The 24,903-nt window shown below is 43.2% G+C and overlaps 1 protein-coding gene across 14 annotated transcripts in view; it reads left to right on the forward strand.

Moving 5' to 3' along the window:
• The window catches only part of Cald1 (caldesmon 1), a 181,180-nt gene that overhangs the window by 68,594 nt on the left and 87,683 nt on the right, over positions 1–24,903 (forward strand). For 11 of the 14 annotated variants that reach the window (XM_063285627.1, XM_063285628.1, XM_063285630.1 and 8 more), the window contains one exon: positions 17,682–17,793. In XM_063285627.1, coding sequence (XP_063141697.1) covers positions 17,723–17,793 — 71 coding nt within the window. In that variant the 5' untranslated portion in view covers positions 17,682–17,722. Of the gene's footprint in view, positions 1–16,481; positions 17,086–17,681; positions 17,794–24,903 lie in introns of those variants that run through there. The other 3 variants (XM_063285633.1, XM_063285626.1, XM_006236262.5) reach the window with 1 other exon arrangement.

Here is a 24,903-nt window from a genome sequence, read left to right on the forward strand (position 1 = left end):
AAGGAATCACAAACCAGCAACAACCGGAAGTACATGATGCCCTGAAAGCAGGCTTCCTTGCGCAGTATGTTTTGGGTGGTTTGCTTGTTTGTTTTTGATTTTGAATTTGAATGTTCCTGGGGATACATGTGTTTTCTATTTCTCTAAGCCAGTACTTCCAAAATATTTGCCTCTTTAAAAGCATTTGGTGTGTCATACCTAGTATAAATGAGTGGTCACATAATATGCAAGTACTCCCAGGGTGAGCAGCAGTTTTCTGGATCACTGGAGCAGGAGGTGAGCTGAATGAGAAGTGAACCATGAGGTACTTTTTCTGGTGCTGTAACTGTAGGGTTCTGGTGAGGCCATCTGCCCCTATTTCTGTTCTGGAAGCTACCTAAGGGAAATAGGAACTAGACGCGTGGGATGAGTGCTCTCTGCGAAGCAAAGAAGTGTGTCGTTTAGTGCTTTTTTTTTCCCCAATAAATCTAATTCAGCCAATGTTTCCCTGCATCTATAACCACATAGAAAATCCTCAAGACTGAAAGGGGCTCTCAAAGTGCCAACATTGAACTGCTTCAGATCTGGTCAAGGCAAAGAGAAATTAGGAACTACCTCAGTAGCCAAGCTATGCAGTATTGAGTATCAAGAGCAACTTTGGCAGCTGCAGCAAAGCAGGTGAGAGAACAGGCTGGGTGTGATGACTCGTGTGTGTGTGTGTGTGTGTACTACTAGTACTTGGGAGGCAGAGGCGGGAAGATTGCTACAGGTTCCAAGCCAGCCTGGTCTGCAAAGCGAGCTCCAAGCCAGCAGGGATGTAAAGTAAGGAGAGGGGGAGGGGTGTCCTGTGCTCATGATAAGAGTTGAGAGATGGCTCAGTGGTTAAGAGCACTGACCGCCGGCTGGAGAGATGGCTCAGCGGTTAAGAGCACCCTAATGCTCTTCCAGAGGTCATGAGTTCAATTCCCAGCAACCACATGGTGGCTCACAACCATCTGTAAAGAGATCTGATGCCTTCTGGTGTATCTGAAGACAGCTACAGTGTACTTATATATATAATAAATAAAATAAATCTTTAAAAAAAAAAGAGCACTGACCGCTCTTTCAGAGGATCTGGGTTCAATTCCCAGTACCCACGTGGCAGCTCACAACTGTCTGAAATTTCAGTATCTGACACTTTCACACAAAATAAACATAGGCAAAAACACTGATATGCATAAAATAAAAATAGATAAATTATTCAAAGAAAATAGTCTGGGGGGGTACTGAGGGCTGTATTTGTCTTTGAGGGTGGATGGTGAGGAGCAGTCTTGTGAGGGACACTGTCTACAGAAGATGGTGGTTCACTCAAGGGAGTCATCTCCTTTCTCAGCAACCCCTTGGACACCTAAACCAGTCACTAACTCTCTCAGTGATAGGTACTCTGCAGACCAGGAGTCTTAGGTGCCCAGCAGCTTCCAGACCTACCCAGCATCACTGAATGGAGACAGTAGTGAGCTTCAAGTTGCCCTGCTTCCAGTTTTAAGACATGTTTAGATGGCTCCTCCTGCTACCAAAGAAGAGTTAAGTGAGTTGAAGTGAGATAGCCTCTCCTTGCTAGGGTCATTTCAACAATTTACCCCCCCTTCCTCCTCCTCCTCCTTCTCCTCCTCCCTTTTCTCCTTTTTGGCTATGAAACATCTGCTTTTGAAATTTGACTGAGACCCTGACTTAAATCCATTTCACTCAAAAAAATGGCAAGAGAACATCTTGTTTTCATGAATGTCCGGGGCCTGCGTGTCAACAAAGTAAAAGGTTGGTTTGCAGTGTTCAGAGCAGAAAAGCTGCTTGGGAGATATTCTGCCACAGGGATAAATTTATTACAAGCTGTCCTTTTGTTGGAATTAGGAAGCAAAGTTTGAAAGCACAGTGGACCAGCTTTGTTTAAATCAGCAAATTTCTTCTTGCTGGTGGGTGAGAAACCTGCTTTTAACTGTCAGAAAGCCATCCAAGTTGGATGAGTAGAGAGATGGCTTCTCTTTCCTGTCTCTTGCCCTCGTTGATACCTTAAATGGATTTCCGCTGTCAGCATAAATTCTAGCAGACGGTGTCCTGTGGGTCATTGTTTTTATATTCTTTAGGATCTGAAGTGGGACAGGAGATGAAAATACATCATTATCCTTCACAAGTGACTCCCCCCCTCCCCACATTTTTAGAAGAGAGAAATGGAAAGGATTTGTGTTTATCTGCACTTAGAGAGCTATGCCCGGCATGCAACAGGTGTCACTCATATTTGATAGATGAGTGCGTACGCTAACGTTTACCCCCCTTCATGAGTGCCTTCCTATATACGAATGGCTATCACGCAATGTTTAGAAAGCAGTCAGCAGGGGCTGGGGATTTAGCTCAGTGGTAGAGCGCTTGCCTAGGAAGCGCAAGGCCCTGGGTTCGGTCCCCAGCTCCGGAAAAAAAAAAAAAAAAAAAAAAGGCAGTCAGCATTCCCACTGCTTGCTCTCATGGCAGCTTGTGTTTGATTTAACTCAGTTTTTAATTATTGACTTACATAGATAGCCACCGTTGGCTATAAGCACGGTGGGAGAAAGCAGGGTAGCTATTTATTTCTTCTATCCATACCACAGTTTGTTTTGTATTGCTGTGATAAAACACCATGGGCAGAAGCAGTTTGGAAGGAAGGGGTTATTGGGAGTATATATACCAGGCCATAATCCACCATTAAAGGAAGTCTGGGCAGAAACACAGGACAGAAACCTGGAGGCAGGAGGGAAAGCAAAACCTGTAGAGAAATTCTCACCAGCTTTCTCTCTCAGCTTCACTTTCAGCTCTCTCCAAGGACCACCCGCCCAGGGCTGGCACTGCCCGCAGTGGGCTGGGCCCTCTCACATCAATAATTAGTTGAGACATTGCCCCAAAAGACTTGGCTACATCTAATCATATGGGAGCATTTTCAAAACTGAGATTTCCCCCTTCCCAAAGGGCTCCAGCTTATGTCAAGTTGACACAAAACTAACCTCACATCACATGAAGTGTCTGGTACATGGCTGATTATATATATATGTCGAATATATGTTTTTTGCCAACATTTTCCCTGAGACGACAATTAGAGACTCTCAATCACTCTTGATTATAACTTGGTTCAAACACAATGGGGAAGACAATGGAACTTATAACTCAAGGGAATATATAAAGACTTTGTATATGATGACACATTCATCTAACCATACAGTGCGTCCATAACAGATGCCTACTGAAAATCATGGTAGGATCAGTGAGTCAAACCTATCTTTATTTTCTCAACTTAAACCTGTCAGACTGTATCTGTCATTCAGGCTAGAATTGATGTTATAGCATAGCAGTAGCTTCAGACTGAATAAAAACATTATGCACTATATTTGCGTTTGCTTGTATGTATGTATACATGTATGTATGTATGTATGTATGTATGCATGTATGTGTGTGTACCACATATGTACCCAGTGCCTGAGGAAGTCAGAAGAGGTCACTGGATCCCCTGAAACTAGTGTTACAAGCTATTGTTAGCCACCATGTGGGTTATGGAGAGAAACAAGGGTCCTTTGCAAAAGCACCCAGTGCTCTTAACTGCTGAGTCCTCCCTTCAGCCCCAGTTTCAGATTTTTTTTTTAACAATCTCTCAAACAATTAACTCACTGTCAGAATGGGACTGGATCTATGAAACTTTATCATTTTCAAGAAATCCCGGCTTACCAGACTACCTGCTAGAGGCAGTCAGTAAGATGCGTTGGTACCTGACGAGCACATGGCTTAACGTCTACCTTCTCTTGTCCAGTGGTGACACTGCCCCTTGAGAGGGAACAGGGTGGGCACTCCCTCCATTTCATTTTTTTGGTGCTTGGGGTAGGCAGGGTTGACACTGGAATGATTTGTGAGTTCTGATAGTTCCCAAGAGAAATGCTGGTTTGTTTACAAGAGGTAAAATTCCACAATAGTTTTATTATTGTTGTTATTTGTCTAATTGAAAGCATTCCCAAAGAAACAAAAGTGGATTCAGGATAAATATTGGGGGAGGAAAGAAAAATAATACTCCGAATTCTGACCAGTTCTATTTTAATAGGTCAAGTTGACTGCCAGCTGGCCGCAGGGCTGACTACTTGTAATCTATACTTTTGGTAGGCCACATGTAGTTCTTGGAACTGTTTATGTTAAGCCGCTGAAATTTAATTATTCTAAAATTGGCAGGGCTCTCTTTGATTACTTAATTCAAAATTGCTTAGTCATCTTTCTGCGGAGTGGGGACAGCTTTGGTTTAAGTGTGAATAATTGAAAAATGCAAACGGAACCCCCAAAAGGTTTTAAGTCAGGTAGAAAAGTAAGAAATGACCTATTTAAAAATAATTTTTTTTCAAGCTCTTTAGCAAGTGGTGGCCACCAACCACCGAGGTGCCCGTCAAATCAAAAATCCTCAATTATAAGTCCTTTCTCCTCTTTCCTTTGTGGATTTCGTCAGAAGCCAAACCAGCCGTGGCTTCTTAGGTTGTGTTCTGATCCTAGAGTTTGCAAAGCAGGGGCTCTCTACCAAGAAAACAGAAAAAGAATCAGCCATGAATAAAACTTTCTTGTTCTCAGATCAGCTTGTTACTGCAAGCTGGGTGTCACAGACAACCCTCCCTCTTTGGACTCTTGGGTTTGAAGGTGGATCTGGTCCTCCCGGGAGCTCTTTACCTATGAGGGCCTATGAGGAAACAGGAGAGCTCTTGTTGGAACTTTAAAGCTAGGTGGCTCCCCAAGTCTCCATTTTATTCCTGGGTATGCTCTTCAGACCTAGGCTGGGGTTCCTAAGAAAGATGGTGAGAAAAGATAGTTCTGTGGCCACTGGCTAGTGAACCCTGGCCCCGGGGAGAGAAGGCCCCTAGGCAAACATTCAGAACCAAGCCTTCTGTTTGTAATTACTGAGCATGGCTAGAGAGCAACATCGGGCTACACTTTTTTCTCAGACTGATGGAAGCATTTAAATGAGCTCCCAATGTCAATGTTTTCAAATTATGATGGAGGAGTGGCATCTCCAAAGGCCATGGGTACTTGAGGATTTTCCATCTCATCTTTCCTTACAGATGTCTTCTTTTTCTTTGATATCCTCCCTCCTCCGATACAGATGTTTATCTACACTCTCCTTCCCGAAACGAGAACGCCCTTCTCTCCAACACAAGGTTATTCCTCTATGGAGGAAAAAACCTATAGCTATAATCAAATATAAAACAGAACTCCATTCCACCACCACCACCAACCCCATGGTCACAAAGAGTTACATTAAAGGTGTGGCCTTTAGATAAAGGCTTCACAAAGTTTGTCTGTGTGCCAGTTAGCACCAACGAGTAAGCAATGCCCTGTAGCTCATCGCAATCTAACAAGCACAAAGCAGACGCTGAGTAAAGAAATATAATAATTGGTTAAGAACTTCAAGGGGTAACCACCCGAAGGAACCCACCGTCTTTCAGAGAAGACTGACATATACCTAAGTGACCTGCACGCTGTACACAACGGGTATGGTAGGGATATGTCACTGGATCAATTCTGGACTCAAGTCAATGAGGATGGTCTTAAGAAAGCCCCCAGTTTCTTTTGTAAGGAAGTCTAGCTATTCCGCACTAATGGAGTAGTTAGACTTGCTGTCTGTCTGGAAGGCTCCTGTGAAAAGAAGAAAGCCCTTTCCAAATCATTTCATCTGTCAATGTTTATGCTCGACGGACATGACTATTGTGTCTGAAGGACGTAATGAGTCATGCCTGTTGGTTAGGTTTAGCTCTTTCCGTTTTAGATTATAAATTCCTCAAAGACAGTTTCTGTTGGCTTCATAAGCACAGAGATGCATTTGATCATCAAGACTGGATCAAAACCAAAAGAAATAAAAAGGAAAGGAAAGGTATGCCCCTAGGTATGGTGAAGGAGAAAGTTTACTGTAGCTAAAGGGAGAACACAGCAAAGTCAGGAACATCTGGGAGAGTCCAGAGTGGTCATGACCCTGAGCCGTGTGAGAAGGGGTGCATAGGGAGAGGGGAGAGAGGGAAGCCAGGCACAGCATCTGGGAGGCCAAAGGTACAAAATGTTTGGAGTATACAGGGAGGAGCATCTTGGGAAGGACATCCTAGCCCCTGGGCTGGAGAGTTCAGGGTAGAAGATATAGCAAGCCAGCCACACCCTGTAACGGGTAGGGACTGAGGGATGCTGGGAGACCCTGGAGGCCTGTCTGCTTGATATGTTAAATAGGTACCTCACCCCTTTGTCCCAGGTTTGAAACTTAACAATGGCAAGCAAAAGTAGTAATTAATGTGTGATCAAGATACAAATAGTTCTTAGCACAAAAAAAAAAAAAAAGAAAGAAAGAAAAGAAAAGGAAAGAAAAAAAAGAAAATCCACAAACAAAACAACAATAACAAAAACCACTGCCCTGAACAAGTCACATCTGGGATACACCTTGGACTTGTTCCTGGTGACATGAATGGCTCTGCACCCTGCCATTCTCCCAACCTGGCTCTGAATCAGGTATTTGGCCACCAAACTGTAGAGTTCTGGAGTAAACCAAGCAGACTCAGCAGACATGAGTAAGCCAGCAAGTAAAATTATCATATTTATATATGATACAAGCATCTCAGAACCTTCTGATCTTTATTTCCAAGTAAACCAATCTGGGACCTTGTCACTCAGTTTATTCAGGTGACGCACTGGCCTTTCTTTGGAATTCGCCAATCATTTCACTGTTTCAAGTGCCTTATCAGGCAATGCTGCCCCACCCAAAGACCGTCCACAGGTCTACAGAGAGCGTGCCAATGGGGAAATCTAGGGAATTCTTCTGCTTCTAGGTGAGGATCTCTAGTCACACCCCACATTTTATTAATGCTTCTGTATATGTGCATATATGTTACATGTGTGCACAAGTGGGTCCATGTGTTCACGTGGAGGCCAGAGACAGCCTCAGGTGTCGTTTTTCTCTGTACCCTCCTACCTTGGTGTTTTTGAGGCAGAGCCTCTCATCAGGGTCTAGGCTCACAGGAAGCCCCAGTGTCTCACTGTAGCTCTGGTCATCCTGGAGCTTAACACATAGACCAGACTGACCTCAAGCTCACAGAGATCTACCTTCCTCTCTGCCTCTCAAGTGCTGCGATTAAAAACGTGGGTCATTACACCAGTTTAATTATCTGAAGTTTTCTGCAGCCTCTAAACACATGTGATTTGTGAGCACTTGAAATGGGATTAGTGAAGCTGGCGAACTTGATTCTTAATGTCAATGTATTTTGATTTATTTAAATTCAAGTGAACTGACCACCCGACACAGACTTACATAGTTAAAAAATCTTTTTGACTTTAACTTTACACAAATGGCCATATCATCTGTTCTAATTTTGTCATTGTTATAACAAAATACCCAGCAAATGCAGCTTATGAAAGGAAGGGTTTATTTTGACTCCGTTTAACGAGGGATGTCGTCCATCATGACAGGGAAGTCATAATGGCGGAAAAAGCAGGTGGCAGTGGCTGATTGTACTGTGTCTGCAGTCAGGAAGCAGAGAGTGGACTACAGAGCTGCCAATCAAACCTCAAGTCCCACCCCCGTGAATGTGTCCTCCTGCAAGGCTCCGCCCCCTAAGTCTTCCACAACTTTCCAAAAGAGCCCCAGCAGCTGGGAGAAGTGGTCAGAATACAGTAGCCTAAGGAGGACACTTCACATTCAAACCACAGCCCTCTCTTTCCTGGGATGGGCGTTCACCTCTTAGTACACCTCTCATTTGCAAGCACCTAATCTGTGAGAATCCTTGAATTATTCTATTGGAGCGAGCTCTTTCTTGACAGCTGAATTGTGTGTGGTAATTGTGCGCATGCTTCTGTTATTAACAACCACATTCGGAGGGGACATTCAGAGTTTTTTCTCTGTTTTAGCTAATCTGTATATTAATTTAAAGCACATGGGTGTAGTCAGTAGAGAACCTCTGTCTTTGCCGTAGGGCTCACCTCTAACATTGACTTTTTCTGGAGTTCAAGGAAACATTAGTCCCCATGGGCTGAGTCTTACTTGGTATTAATGTGTCCCTTTCAGTCTGTCTTCCCTTAAGGATATTAAGGAAAAGCAACTCAACTTTTACAGGGGACCAGATGCATGGCTTTCTACATGTTCCCTTCTATACAACTTTCAGGTTGGCCCAGGGATTAGTCCTGGGTTCTTAGGCGCTGTGATTCAAAAGCTAATGCCAAGTTTACCTATTTCTCCATGTCATTTCTTGAAACGGGGTTGAATTTCCCCCTTTGTACTTGGGAAGAGCAAACATGATAATTGCAGAGATTTGAGAAACAGACAGCATCCAGGTGTCAGTGTTACTATTCATGGGTGACACTTCAAGATGCCACTTAGAGTCATTAAACGTGTTGTCTTCACAAGTGTTCCTCTCCATGGCCAGGAGATACAAACAGCATCATTTCACAGTCACACACTGGCCAACTTCCAGAAGGTAGAAGAGAGGTTGCAAAGTACTCATGGCCTTGAGTCCTGTGTGATGGCGGACAGCGGGTCTTCTGCTTCACAGACGGAGAGTGGAGATGGAGAAAAGGTGCTTTTTAATAGACTGCACAGTGAGAAAGGGCAAAGCAGGTCACAGCCTGCCACCCTCTTAGAGGTCTTTGTGCTTTGAAGCGCAGTGGTTAGAGAGAAGAAAGAAATTGAGAGAGCAAGCATCCTCGGACTGGCCGTTTGGAGTCTTACCGGTGCGTTGCAGGTCTGGAAACATGTGCTTGGACGACTGAGCGTATTCTTTAAGTAGCACAGATTTTTGGAACAAGGTGGTAAAGGTTGAGAGAGAGTTGAGTCCGAACTGTTCATTATAGATGTTTATTTGTTTTTTGAGTCCCAAAAGAACTCTTCGGTTTGCAAAGGAGCAGAGCAAGTTGATGAATTGGGTTTTTTTTTCTTCTTTTTAAGAACAAAAGTTCGTTTTCTACAGTCATAAAGAAAACACTGTCTGATTTACTGTGGAACTACTGCATATGGGCGTTTACATAACTTCTGAGATTCGTATGTAATCAAGTACCAAGGCCTTTGATTCACTCTGTAAACACTACGGTTAATAAAGTGCGGAGAGGGATGAATCGAGTATAGGACTATGTTCCCTATTCTATGATGCACTTCAGCATAAAGAGGCATTGACGAAAACGAGGCGCTATCCTTGAGCGCCTGCTACGGGCCAGACATGAAGGGTTTGTTTTCATACGACAAAATTATTCTTCAGTGGGCTCGGGAGTGAAAACGCAGGAGAAGCAAAATATCAATAAAGTACTAAATGCCACTTAAGGAAAATGACTCCTGAGCGATGGAAATGATGGAAATGGTTGAAGTGAGTTATGGATCCTCATTTGGGCCTCATGATGGAGAGGAGATTTGAGTCAGGAATTGATGACTAGATAGGAAGGAGAAAAAGGGAGCTTAGTGCAGGTGGGTGGGGTAGAGGTAACAAATGCATACTGTGAGAAAGAGGTAAAACGCATTTGAAAGCTAATCAGATGCACATTTTTTAAATCTCCGGTGCACTGTCAGCTTAAAAGAAGGATTAGTGATGTCTGCATCCCTTTAAAAAAGCCTACTTTAAATAATGTATACTTAAAAGAGAAACACTGGGTGTGCCTTGCTTAATATGCTATCATTGCTATGATGATTCCACAGGAGACTGGGAATAAGGCCACAGCGTTCTATCCGGTAAGATGAGTCTTTGAATGTTATCTGGTCCAACTATCTCACTCCTGGAGAAGAAAAACTCAGAGAGCTTGTTTTATTCTGTTTTTTGTTTTGTTTTGTTTCCAATCTCCTAAGTTCAGGGCCCTGTTTGGCAGAACTGGACTAAGTAGAGATACTCTGAGGAGCAATGAAGGAGAACCTACTGGGATGTATTACAACCAGAAACCACTCGATATCTGTCTGGCGAGGACAAGCGTTACTGAGTTGCAGCGATGGCCCAGCTGATATTAAAACAAATCCTTAGAATAGACAAAATAGGCCCCTGACTTTCTCCCATGAAGCCCTGAATTGTGAGAACAAATACAGACAGTCCGTGATAGGCATGACCAAGGTTGGAGTGGATAGTAGGTCTGCCTGTATGAGTCTATTTCCTTCTGCTTTAACAAGATGTATGGGGATAGATGTTTATAAAGCAGGAACTGGCTTTTTCTCAGTGAAGACATCATGGTGGATGGCATCACAATGGCTGGAATACCTGTAGGTGAAGATCTTCTTATAGTAAGACGAGAAACCAGAGAGCAGGAAGGAGCCAATAGTAGCTCGAGTAAGAGATCCAGGGTCCTTTGAGAATCACCCTAGTTCTTTTCCAACTTCAGTTACCACAGACTGTGTAACTTTCTACTAAGGTCCTCCTCTTAAAGATTTCACCACCCTTTGATGTCACCATATCAAAGACCAAAGCTCTATACAAAACAGAGCAGCTAGAGCCAGACAGAAGCTTGAAGACATATGAGACAGAGAAATGTAAATAAATACAGCTTCCGGGAAGGCAAACACCTCTTCTTATTGCTACTGCACTCCAGCTGTAAGCACACAGCACTAGTATATAAATTGTGTACTGGATATTGTTTATATAGATGCCTTTGTAGGGCTTCATTGCGTACAAACTAGTTGAGGGGCTAGAGATGGAACAGAAGTTAAGAGTGCTTGATGCTCTCGCAGAGGACCATCAGTGTGGTTCCCAGCACCCACACTGGAGGCTTGCAACTACCTGTTCTGGCTCCAATATCTTCTTCTGGCCTTTCTCAGTACTTGTTCTCAAGTGCACATACCCACAGAGACAAAAACTCATACACATAATAAAAAAGAAAGTAAGTCTAAAACAAACTAGCCTAAAAAGGTCTTATCTAATACAAGTGTCAGGAGACCAGAATTCCTTGCAGTGGTAGAGAGATGTTTACACTGAGGATGAGGACATAGTGAGTTAAAGAGAGAAGATTCGAGATAAGGACGGTGTGATGGGGATGGGGTGGGCAAGGAAAAGGAGAATGGGGAAGTAAGAAGTTGTGGTATCAAAGATATGAAACTTTAAGATACACCACTATGGTGTCAGATTTCACCCTATCCCAAAATATAAGAGGTCCTTTGTGACTTGTTAGCTCTCTGATTTAAACGGACTTAAGACTGAAGGTAGGGGTGTTTTAAAGGACACTCTGATCTAAGCCCCACAGTCCAAGAATTAAATTGGAGGACACTCACTGTTGTCCTCTCAGAACCGTTCGAAGGCACTCTCTGAAATAAAACGACAATTACTAGTATAGTATCCCAAGATAGTATAGTGATTGAGTGCAGAGGCCTGGAATTCTGTATAACGAATTCTGTATAACAGCTATCTCATAAATTGCCTTTTTAAATATAGTGGTGCTATGCAGTTATGGGAAGATTTGGAAGAAGCTGAACACAGTGGTGGATGCCTATAGTCCCAGATCTTGGAGGGTTAAGGCAGAAAGGTCTGTTCAAGCCAACTTGTGCTACACAGTAAGTCTGAGGGCCTGAGACATATGAGACTGTGTAAAAATAAGGAGACTTGGGAGAAGTGTAAGTTCTTATTGTTAGTGAAAGAGGCCAGTCTGAAGAGGACACCCATATAGCGAGTGATTCAGAGAATAGGACGTTCTGGAAAAGCCAAAGTTACAGAGACATGGAAGGACCATAGTTCAGGGATGAGTGTGAAGAAGAAGAAGAGGGAGATGGATGAAGCATGGGGTTGGGGGACAGGGTTCGTGGCCATGAAGCTATTCTGTATGGTGCTGTGGTGGTGAACACATGACAGTATGCATGTCAGATACTCACAGAGAGTGTTCTCTATGGACTCGAGTGCGTATTAGCATGAGGTTGTCAACTGTAACACGTGTACCATAGTCCTGCAAGATGTTGGAAATGAGGCACGTTTGTTTCCTACAGCTTCTGTAACAAAGCCCCACGGTATGGGGAGTTCGAGCCTTCCCTTAAGCCCTAGACAAATCCAGGTTCTCTCTGAAGATGATAAGGAAGGATTTGTGTCACGCCTTTCTCCCCACCTTCTCATGGCTTTCTCACTGTGCTTCCAAACCATCTTTCCTTTGCCCATGTCTCCCTTTGAACCAAATTTTCTTTAAAAAAAGAAAAAATGTCACCCATGTATTAGAATAGGGTCAGTCTTACTCACCTTCACTACATCTGCAAAGACCTTGTTCCAAATAAGAACACATTTTGAGGTGGAAGACTAGAATTACAATGTTCTGTCTCTGTCTGTCTGTCTCACTCTCTTCAGGGCACAGTTCAGTCTAAATAGGACATGTGAGCAGGGAGAGAGGGGAGGGAGTGTAAAGAAACTGTGTTCTATTTGTTCTACTCCCTGAAAAACAGAATTTATTGATCGAAAGTTTAAAAAGCTAAAAAGAAAAATGGCCCCTTATATCATATTGGATAGATCCAGTAAGTGTCCCTTGAGGGAGACTACCGTTAGCTCCTTTGGTATCCTTGAAGCAACAGGCTTTGTTCTTAATAATTCTAAGATAGTTGGGGCAATGGGCCACCACATCCTGAGGGCCTCCCCTTTCCCTGTCTACTCGTTATTTGATTTCAGATGTTTGGCAGTCATAGGGCACAACTCTCTACAAAGGTCTCCTCCCCTAATCATTGAATTCGTTTGGAAACCCTACCCATAACGTTTTCCTGCTTATCACACTTAAGCATGTGTGTGTAGGTTTTATGTACAAGCACATACATCTAAAATGGCCCATGTTTGTCACATGTCCTCAACCACATAAAAGCAGACTCGGATTTATTCTTTTAGAAGAGTTACAGGAATAGCTACAGTAAGGCTATATGTCCAGAGAGGAAAATAACAACAGTTTTAGGAATGCAAAACAAAATGCCCAATTCCTTGGCATCAGGGACATGTTAAGTTGGTAAAATGCTGGACATGCAGGTATAAGGACCTGAGTTCAAATCCCCAGCACCTGCTCAAGATGCTGGACTGTATGCGTAATCTCATCTGGAGGGAAGGTAGGCAGGGTCCCTTGGGCTGGAGGGTCAGCTAGTCTAAACTGGTGAGATCCAGTTTCATTGTGAGACCCTGTTTCAAAAAAGCAGGCAGAAAGTGATAGAGACACTGTCCATGAAGACCTACAACGAAGAGCGGGCCCCCATGGGACGCAGTTCTTCCACAGTACTGAACTTCGTGTATTTTATTCTTTTGGGTTGTGTTTTTTTTAGATGGGTCAGGGTTTGTTTGTTTGTTTGTTTGTTTGTTTGTTTGTTTGAGATAGGGTCTCTTTATGTAGCTATGATTGACCTAGAACTCATAGAGATCCTCCTGCCTCTGCCTCCAAAGTGCTGGAACTAGAGGCATGTGCCACCACAGCTAGCAGTGTATTTTTTTTTTTCGGAGCTGGGGACCGAACCCAGGGCCTTGCACTTGCTAGGCAAGCGCTCTACCACTGAGCTAAATCCCCAACCCCTAGCAGTGTATTTTATTCTTTAGATATAAACTTCAGCTATTCAAATGATAGGGTATGAAGATTCTTAGATGTTTTAAAAATCACGATTTTGAAAACTGGAAACAACAATTAATTGTCCCTCCATTGAATCTCAAGGAGGAACATGGCAGGAATCTGGAAACACTGAGAAACATGTTTGCTTGTTTTGCTGTGGTATGATTCTAAAATATACTGTCATAAGTGAACAAATGTCTTTTGCTTTTTCAATTAAAAAATGAACATCAGTATCTAACCTGCGCGCGTGCGCACACACACACACACACACACACTACAAAAGAATGTTTTCTTGGTTAAAAGATACTAATCAGAAATTAAGCTTGAGTTTTCTGAGGAAAAGAATCAAATTTGATTGACTAGATATAGACTGGATATAGACTGGATATAGATATACTTTCATTCCCAACCTTGAGGAGATGAAGAAGAAACAAAGTTGGGCAGAAGAATAAGGATCTCTGAGTTACAGACCAGCTATGTGGGTGGGGGGAGAGCATAGAAAGGAAGGGGAAGAGGGGGAGGAGGAGGAGGAAGAACACACACACAAAACTTTCCCCCACACCCGTTTGAACTGCAGGAAGAGGAAAGGGAAGCTGGGAGACCCTGAGGTGCTGGTGAGCTGTGGAGGAAAGGACTCAGGTCCTTTCCTGCCTCTCACCTGGACCATGAGCTCTCTAGTCCCTTTAGGCAAGGAAAAGGGCAGTGTGTCCATGCTCTCTGAAACCCACAGCACTGAACCCAACATCAGAAATCTTACCAGAAAGACCAATACAGTCCTGGGTAAAGCTATATCTATCTTTGCTAATACTGTTTATTTGTAATCAAAGGTGTCCCGTCATAGTTCTCTGAACAGTGTGATAGTAGTTCCTGCCCCACACTTAGATCTCCCTTAGATTTGCCAGGAATTTCTGCCCATGCGTGGATACCTCCTTTGGCCCGCTTTCTCCTCCTGTGCTCTGTCTAACTTGTGACACCCGAAAGCTCCGTGGTTGCTAATCCATGCCTGGATTTCCCCACTCTGTGTGCTTTGAGTTACTTTCTAACCAATTGTACTGTTCAGTATTCAGCACTGGCTGGGGGAAGGGGAGGAAATGAGGCTTTACTATCCGGGGACATGTGTGCTGCTTTAAGTCAGAGAATCGCTTAAGATTCTAGCCAGATATGGCTTCTCCTACACAGAAGTAGTTTGATAAGGGTGTCTTGCATTAAGACCAGCCAACAGCCATTTTCACAAATGCACCTCTCTGCCAAATAACACACACATACAAACACATAGCACACAGACACATACACATACAAACACATAGCACACAGACACACACACATAAAACACATACACACACACAAACATATAACACACAGACACATACACACATACAAACACATAGCACACAGACACACACATACAAACACATACACACATACACACCCAAACATATAACACACGTACACAAATACACACATAAACACACATACACACATACAAACACATACACACATACACACACAAACATATAACACACATACACAAATACACACATAAACACACATACACACACATACAAACACATAGCACACAGACACACACATACACATACACACATACACACACAAACATATAATACACATACACAAATACACACATAAACACACATACACACAGAAGCACAGATGCACAGATGCACACATAAATCCAGAACAACCCAGAGTCATACTCACAATGCACAAATGTGTTTTTCTTTCCACCAGATGTCCACAGAACATAATCCACAAAGGCACTGGTCTAGAGCTGCCTGAAGGAATACATTTTTGTGGTCCATTATTCCCCCACTGTGTCCGCAGGTACATACTTAGTCTACACCCAAATCACAAGTAGTTTTTCTATGGTTAGGAAAGGAAACTGCCATCCACGTAAGTAATAAAAGGTAGGGAGTAGGGGGGCAGATTGAAGAAAGAATTGGCAGGGGTCAAGGCAGCAAGGATGTTCAGCCACATTTAATACACGGGGCTGTCAGCTCCTGTCCCGTACCTGACTGCATACTACTATCTTTACAAAGCAGGGCTCAGGGCTCCTTGTTCACTGCTCTCTAACCCTTCCAAGGCACAGGTATGAGCATAGCTCTGGGACCTGCCAAGCAGCAAATGTCTGCTTAAGTTTGAGAAGCAGGAACACTAACCACCTCTGAGGGGGCTTTCCCCATTATTGAAACAGTAAAGAATGGTTTGCCTATAGGCAGAACTCTTTCTCTCATAGCTATTGCTATAGTTATAAGAGGTGGTTTATGCAACAAAACCAATATGTATATGCATATGCATGTATATATAAATATATACAGGATCAGTGTGATATGAGGGTGTTCTATAACACACACAAACACATGAATATGCACGCATGTACATAAACACACGCAAACACAAAACACATACATCCATACACACACATACACACACACACATATACACACACATCCATACACACACACACACACAAACACACACACACACACACACACACACACACACACACACACACACGGGAGAAAATAGAATTCCCTGTCTTACTTTACCAGCTTGGTCTACTGCTCCCATGGCTACTTGGTCAGAGCATCGGACAGAAGAAAGCTTTTCAGACAGTCTCATAGAAGCCTCCAGATCACTTTTATTTTTTACTTTAATAATTAGAGAGAGTTCAGACTAGAAAATGTGTAGGGATGTTGGTGAGAAGAGAGCATTTTATTTTCCTCTCTGAAACAGGTTTCCACTCTCCAGCTGGATTTGAACTCACAATCCTCTTGCCTCATTTTTCCCAAGTCCTTATGATTGCAAGTGTGTTCTGACACATTTGGTCTGAGGAATATCTTTCCTCTGGGTGAAATGCAAAAAGAAAACCTTGTTTCTTTCATGACTAGAAAGTATTGGGAACCCTCTTGTCAGAGGGAAACAAAACAATCGAGATTTTTAAACTTCCAATAAAAACCCAAATCCAAGTTTCTAAAGATGCATAAAGACTTTAATACCCCAGAGGATGCGAAAAGTGTGAAAAATTTCAAACATTGCATGGTTTTATTTTTGCTGGCTGAGATTTGATTTTTGTTTTTATGCGCTATTAAAGTGGTGAGGGCGAAACCTTCTTCGCCAGTTTATTTCAGATTCTTTTCTTTTCTTCTGAAATCTTTTTTTCCAAACAAAGATGCCATCCCGTGATGGCTCTGGGGTTCGCCACACCGATTTTCTCGCTCTGGACAAATGCTCGGCTCATCTGCATAGAAGGCACTGGAAAATGTTTTTGTGAGCTGAGTGCAGCCGAGCGGGTGCCTAGGAATCCAGAGGAAGTGGAGGCCTCCTGCTCTGCACAGGAAACGATCTTCCAGAACGCCTTAAATGCCAGACTCCAGGCTAGTTTAACTAACCACTGACAGCTCTGTAAACAAAGCAGGGGCAGGAGCCCTCTTCCCCTTTCCTGGGAGTCATCTTGGGTTTGGGGGCCGAAGGGAAATTCTGGAACATTTGACTGCATGCCACAGATACACAGCAGAAGCAGGCCCTGCATCTGAAGAGCTGGAAATTTCTTCCAGAGTCAAAGTCATCTCAGAGGAGGTAGGAAAGGGTCAAATGGTTGGATTACATCTGGAGAGAGCTGGGATTTTTGAGCTCTGAAGACAACTTGATCAAAACTTAGCTGCCTTCTGAAATACTGCTTCCTGGAGATTTTTTTTTCTCCCATGATTTCTGCATACTTTAAAAAAAAAATCAGTGCTAACTAACTTCCAGAATATGCAAACGATGCCTGCATGCGGTGTTGTTTGATTTCTCCTTTCCTCTGTCTGACCTCCTCCAACACACATTTCTTTTCTTGCCCATTCTCCTCTCTGGTTTTATCTCTCTGTCTGCATTGTTCTTTGTCCATTTGGGTGTAAGTGTTGTCTGGAGTCGTTCTGAGGTCCTGTTAGCAATATTTCTGTCTCCTGAGATTTCTTCTTAGTTTTTAAATGTAATCTGTGTTCTTACTTATTTTAATAGCTTTAAGAATGAAGGTGCACTCTGTGTGAGGTCAGAAATTGACCACCGGCTGGCTTAGTAGGATTCTAAGGTATTTTTCTTAAAAATAAAGAAAAGACAATGGGGTGAGAGGGGAAAGGCTAATACAGGGGCTCATGACTCCTTGTGATCCTGACTCCGCCTCTTTCCTTTAGATCGAGATATTATCTGGGCTCCCTAAACCCGAAACCTCACTATGGATGATTTTGAACGTCGCAGAGAACTCAGGAGGCAAAAGAGGGAGGAGATGCGGCTGGAGGCGGAGAGGTAAGGGTCCGGCTTGACAGATACTCACATTATCAGCAACCTTGTGTTCCGATCACAATGACTGTGCCCTCTGAAGGTCCTAATGTGGCCAGATTGCACATCAAGCTATTTATAAAAATAGTTATGGATGTAAAATATTTTTCCTGTTAAAAGTCTAAATTTTGTGCTTAAAAAAGAGAAAACACGTTTCAAGAAAAATGGAGATCCAGGGAAGAATCAGATAATCACATATTTACCAAGGCTGGGCATTGTAAAATTTGTAATGGTAAAAAAATAATGCATGAAAGGCTTAAAGTCACTGATAATACTGAAGTGACAGAAAACACCCCATGTTAGCTATCAGAAGCCATGTAGCAAGCCCCAGACGAGGCTTATTTTAGGTTGATTCTTATTAGAAAAACAGCCCCACCTGGTCATCTTCACCGGGAAGGTTACTACGGATGGCCTGAGTACGGGGAGGGTGTGGGTGCAGTTGGAAGCTGTTGTAATGTGTGAGGAAGCCTCTGAGGTGGTGACTTAGGGCACAGGTTGGAGAAATGAAGCATTGACATGTGACATAGAGGGTGGAAATGCCTCAGACCAAAGGACAGTGGCCTCTAACGTGGCTTAGGAAAGCATACCAAGTAATCACAGGGAGAAAACTGCCCCATAGCTTTGCATGCCAGTAATTCCAGTACACAGATGCAAAGAATGGTGGGTACAAATGACCCTATCGCAGCCTTGCGGTATGAAACTGAAGACCTGGCCATTGGTGGGTGTCTACACATGTGCTCATTGTGCTATGGGCTAAGGATCACATCATGGCTCTGCCCCTTGGGAGCCATGTGGCTCTGAGCAAGTGACCGCTCTCTAAGTCACAGCTGTCTTATATAAAATCGGCATAATATCTACACAGTTTTTGTGGTTTGTCATGAAGATGATTAAGCTTTATAAATGACCTTAGCCTGTAGCTGACACATTGGGGGCATAACTAATACTGTTATTATTATTAATAACAACCTGATCTAAGTAATAAACAACAGCTATGAAGCTGGGACTAAATATGAATGCCAAGAGAAGGAAGACTATCGTCACCCTCAGATTAAACCACTGACGGAAGAGTTTTGTTGGGAGTTAGCGGTGAGCTGTGGAAGAAGAAATTGTGGAGATAAGTGAAATGGAAGCTGTCTAGAACAGAAGAGGGGATAGAATACAAGGAGGGAGGGAGGGAGGACAGAGGGGAATTCGTCCAACATAGAAGATGTATCTATCCAAATTTAAAATAATAGTTAATAAATAAAAATTTAAAGCACACACAACTAAGGAAATGGTTGCCAGGAGCTGGAGGGGAGAGAGGGAGGAGCACACTGGCCAAGCATGGGATGTTAGGCCTGCAAAACCACCTGTGAGATAGTATGATGGCAGATGCATGCCATCAGGCTGGCACTCAATACAGATTTTGGAATCAGAGTGGAGTGATGTGTGAATACTTTCATCATCCACAGTAACAAGTACAGCACTGTGAGGGATGCTCATCACGGCAGAGGCTGTGGCTGGGGAGGGGACAGGGAGAGCATGGGGATGTTGTTATTTCCACGTAACTTTTCCCAGAACCTAAGATTGCCATGAGAAATACAGTTTATCAATAGAAATGGTAGGTGGGGTCGGGAAGGCTGACTGGGCAAGAAAACAAGGCAAGCAAAGCTCAGGGGGGGAAAGAATATGTTGCAGGGAGCTTGAGAGACGAGTATCTTAAGACCCTCACAAGGGAGCTACATGGAATGAGAGTATGGTGGTAAAAGTTAGGTACGGTGGACTGAGATTTAGTGGCACTGATAGATTGGTATTACCCATACGGTCATGGGAGCCTGAATCAGAGCAGTCACTTGGAGGAAAGAGATTCCATGTGGCGATTAGGAAGCCTGTCAGGAGCAGGGAAAGCTCTAAGTCTGAAGACTGTTAAGCTCCGGTTCTGAATGACTATAGAGTAAATTAGCCTAAGACAGAGCGGTCCCAAGGGCCAGAGCTACAGGCACGTTCATCTGTCTTCACACATTTTTATCAGGCATCACCAAGAAAAGTTTTGTCTCTAGTGGGAAAAGGTGGGAAGACTCTATTCTTAGCCGTTGTGGGTGGTCATAGTGTTGAATTTCAGGGAGAAATCATGTCAACATGGGGATTTCCCCAGATGTTAAGAAGATAGGGAACTTGGATTTTTATCTAGAAAGAAGAGAAAATCTTATAAGAAACGTCCATTGGGACAAACCCACTGTCATGGCAATAAAAAAGCTGAAAGGAGTAAAAGGTCATAAAGACATAATGGAAATGTATCACATGGGGAATAAAACAGCAGAGAAATGGAGAAGACCTGGGGAAGGATTAGACCTGAAATTGAGAGGACGTTGAAGACATAGGCACCGTTTAAGCAGGAGGAACACACCTCCTACCTACTCTGCCTAATGCAGTGCTACCCACTGGCCTTGGGTTCTCCTGGATTCTTGAGCAGAACTGACCAGGACTAAGCGTCTGACCAGATGGGAGAGAGGAAGGTAATCAGCAGGTAGACACTTCCGTATCTCAAAGAACTGTAGGAGCCGATAGCACAGAAAACAGAGCAACAGTGGAGGAGCCTGAAGAATGCTGGGGCTAGAGGGATGCTGGGAACGGAGAGTAAGCACCACGGTAGACAGGGTTCTACATCAACAGGCAGTGAGAGAAACATCTTATAGTGGTTTAAGCCAGACTGTGCCTCGGAGTGAATAAGCCTCATTTTCTCACAGCCAGAACTCTAAGAATTGACCACACAGCCGCCCCATTCATGCTTTCCAGGGCGGTGGTGATGTGTGAACAAGGATTTATCTTCTGCTAATGTCGGTCGTAAAAAGCCTGTGCACCAAAGCTTAATTAGGTTCCCTTAATAACCTAAAACAAATATATACAAATTTATCCAATTATTGTTTAACCAACATCTCTGTCTACATCTCTGCTTGTGCTTAACAATGGCCCTATGTTTGTGCTGGTTTTCCCTGTTCGTGTTTCAAGGGGCACTGTATAGGTCTGCTGTGCTGGAATTAGGTCAACCACATTAGCATTTGGTAAGATGATCATTCATAGCAGTAGTGAAAGTTAGACTTTACGGTCCAGCTCGCCTTCATGGCAAGTTCAGGGTGTGTCCAGGAAACAGATGGCCAAACCAGGAATCAAGGGCTATCTAAAATCATAGTTCGGATCTGAGGACAAAGGGCATGTAAGACCCTAGGCTAGTCCCTTCCTCTTCCTTTAACTCCAGACCCTGGCTTCCTTTGTCACAGGAATGAGTGTTTTCTCAGGGGAAATAGAGGTTATTTCCTCTTGCTTTTGGAATTGTCTACTTCTGTTTGCAATAGATCGGATATTGCTTGATTTGAAGTCAAATAAGGAATACTGAATCTTACATTTAAAAAAAAAGGTAGTTCTAAGGTCCTGTAAAATATGCCTAAGGCCAGGCAGGGGAAGACGTAAATGTCAACTGGATATGGAGAACAAAAAGAAGTCATGCCAGATTTGGAATGGCGGTAGAGTAAATGCAGATAGAGTTGATCCAAGGGTCAAGGCTACAGATGCATTCATCTGTTCTCAACACATTTTTATCAGACATCTCTTTCGTTCTATGCTCTGTTCAGGGCAGAGGACTGGGCATTTTCTTCGGGGTTGGAATGCTTGACCAGCATATTCAGGCTGTAGGCTCAACCTCCAGCACCATAAAAATAGATAAATGAAGTGTTATACTACAACAAATGCATGTATACATATAGAAAGAGAATCCATAAAGAGCAAGGTTCCACACAGACCCGTAGAGACCAACAGCCACCTGTAGGGATAGTGTGCCAGGAGTCAGGAAGTCAGATTAGATGAGAGAGATCTTGATCAAAAGCATAAGAAAGACACTTCGGTTGGCAGAAGGGAATCTGTGCATAGCCAGAGAAAATTCTTAGTGTAATGTTTCTGAGCAAAAAGGCATTGTTTGTATGCATTTCAAGTTCAATTGCGTTTTAGTCAGTTGCCTGTGTGAGCAATAAATGTGTAAATAAATACTGACTTTTGCTGCTTTTATTCTCCACTAACCCCACGGGAATAAACAGTTACCCGCATCTATTCTGCTTTTCTATCTGTTTCTGGGTTTACTTCACACACACACACACACACACACACACACACACACACACACACACACACACTCCACTGGTATCTCTGGGCATCATGCTCATCATCACAAAACTGGAGCCACCTGCTTCTGTGTCACTTCCTTTGCCCCTCCCTGGACTTACTGTGCGGACTGTGGGCACACAGGCATTTACGGAAGGATCTGTACATTTGCAGAGCCATTTTTCCCTACTTTGGTACAGAGATGTTCCAGACCTTTGAAATGTATCCAGTAAATGCGGACCAATAACAACACAGCAGTAAACATAGCGGGAAGGCATAAGTAGATTCATACACAGGTTTATAGGTAGATGTGTATGGGTTGTAATTCCTTTGGGGATTGAAAAATCCTTTCACAGGGGTCGCATATCAGATATCCTGCACACCAGATATTTACCTAATGATTCATAACAGTCGCAAAATTACAATTATGAAATGGCAATGAAGTAATCTCATGGTTGGGGGTCCCCACAACATGAGGAACTGTTTTAAAAGGGCACAGCCTTAGGAAGGTTGAGAACCATTGTTCTATGTAAAGGAAGGAACACTAAGTGGTATCAATGTCAAAGCGTAGCAGTTGTGGCATTGGGCTTTACTGTTAGATCTGTGGTATCGATCCTAGGTCTATCAGCCCTCAATGGCCGAGCACCGTTAGGATAGGTAATCTTCCAAATGTTCTGCTTGCCCCTGTATAACATGAGGGTCGATGAAAGTATCCGTTTCATAGACTCTTACAGGATGAGAAGAGGTAAGGAAGCATTAACACAGTGTTTAGCATTTTACATCAGTGGGCATCGCCATCAATAATTATTAGCTAATTCAATTTCTGCAACACACAACCTAAAAAATTAAAATTATAACTGGGCTTTTATACATCTCGGAGAATGCAAGCACCCTGACCTAGGAAGCCGGAGTTTGCTATTTCATGAAGAATGGTGAGTGGGTTTGATGGGCATCCAGGTTCTATCACACAGAAGAGGCAACCTGAACTCACTCTGAGCCGTTCTTTCACATTTAGCGGACACGATTCTGAGCTCCGGTGTCTTCTCCCGAGAAGCGAGCCTCGGTGGTGCTTCTATCTGCGAGCAGGTCTTTGGTAGCCACACTTTGTGTCAGGCTTCCTCTGCACCAAGCCGAGAGCCAGGGCTCTCACTTTCCAAGTTATGAACTCGCTACACTCCCAGCATGCGCTTTCCACACCCAGCGGCCGCTCCTCTTTCCATTAGAAGAAAGGCCTCTATTGTAGAACTGTTATCAGATCCGAGGCTCAGAGACATAAATAAAGGGAAAGAAAACACGCTAGCTGTTTTCATCATTCATACATTTTTATGTGCTTCTGAAATATCCCGGTGATTAGACATTTGAAAGTAAATATTTTTACTGCTCTAGAAAAACAAGCAAGTTTTTAAAATCCATTTGATCCACAAAAATCCCCTTCTAGAGCTGAATCATTGATGTTTTCCCCCATGATTTAATACCAAGCCCCATCGACAGTTAAACTACAGACAAGTGCACATGAAAACACTTATTCAGAATGTTTAGATCATGACCTTGGGTCTCAAGTACAAGTCTTTAAAAATACTTTTTAAGATGTCTGAGCAGAACATTATTTTCCATTAGGAAGTTAAATGAAACATTCTCTTGAAACTGTGTAAATCATTAAGGTACTTACGTTTGCCCAAAAAAGTTCTCTTAAAAGATTGATTACTCCAAAAAGAAGAAAAAGAACAGAAAAGAGGTGTGTGTTGGGGGGAGCGGGCGGCAACTAGCCTTTGGTTTAGAATTTTGTTTCTATATTTTCTATTAAAGTTCTTTCAGTCATTAAAAACACTTCTGCAGAGTTTTATGCATATGTCTTATGACCAGAAGAGGATGCTGCTTCCTCTGAAGCTAGAGTTACAAGAGCCACCCAACTAGCTATCTGGGACGAAAGCTCAGGTCTCTGGAAGGGCAGCAAGTCAACCATTGAACCACCTCTCCATCCCCCTTTCATGCATATTTGAAACGGTTTCATTTCAGTCCAACTTCCGGTCACCGTGATTACAGTGCGAATGCCCCCTTCAGACTCATGCATTTGAACACTGTCTCTAGCTGGAGGAGCCATTTGGAAAAGTTGTAGAACCGTTCTGGGCCTGAGGCCTAGCTGGCAGAACATGGACATGGGGCAGGGCTTGAGAGTTACAGGCCAACTCCATGTCTCTCTGCTTCCTGGCCCCATGAAATGAGCAACCTGACACTCCCACTACCACAGGCAAGGTCCGGCTCCACTCTCGCACCTTTCCTGACCTGATGGCTTTCATTCCCTAAACCATGATCCAGAATAAATCCTCTTCTCTTAGGTTACGATTGCCGGGTTCTCTTTATTTGTATCTAGCCACAAAAGAGTAAAGTTCACACACTCGGGCCTAACCTTCCTTCCCTTCATCCCCCTTCCCCTTTTCTAATTGACAGTATCTTTACTTCCATTGATGCCTAAGTGACCCATTTAGTCCAATTGATACTAACCTTGCATTTCCTGAAAGCAGCCTACACTGTGGTACTACACCTGAATTTGCTGTCGTCGTTGTGGTTGTTGTTGTTGTTTAGAGACAGGGTTTCTCTGTGTAGCTCTGGATGTCTTTGAATTCACTCTGTAGTCCAGGCTGGCCTCAGCCTCACAGAGATCCACTTGCCACTGCCTCCTGAGTGCTTGGGATTAAAGGCGTCGTACACCATCATCGTCCAGCCTAGGAATTGAAATACTTAAGAACCTGACATGGTAGTCCATAACTTTATTCTCATCTGGAAAAAAAAAAGCGTGACACATAAGCTAGTCAAAATCCTTAAAACACTAGTAAATTTGTCTTTACAGTTATATATGATGTTTATAAGGAGTCCTCTGGGGAAAGGGCAGGACGGTGTATGTTTAGGTATTCTGGCACTGACGTTCAGCAGACCTATTAGCTGCTA

The sequence above is a fragment of the Rattus norvegicus genome, chromosome 4 (genome assembly GCF_036323735.1).
Source record: "Rattus norvegicus strain BN/NHsdMcwi chromosome 4, GRCr8, whole genome shotgun sequence".
Lineage (NCBI taxonomy): Eukaryota > Metazoa > Chordata > Mammalia > Rodentia > Muridae > Rattus > Rattus norvegicus.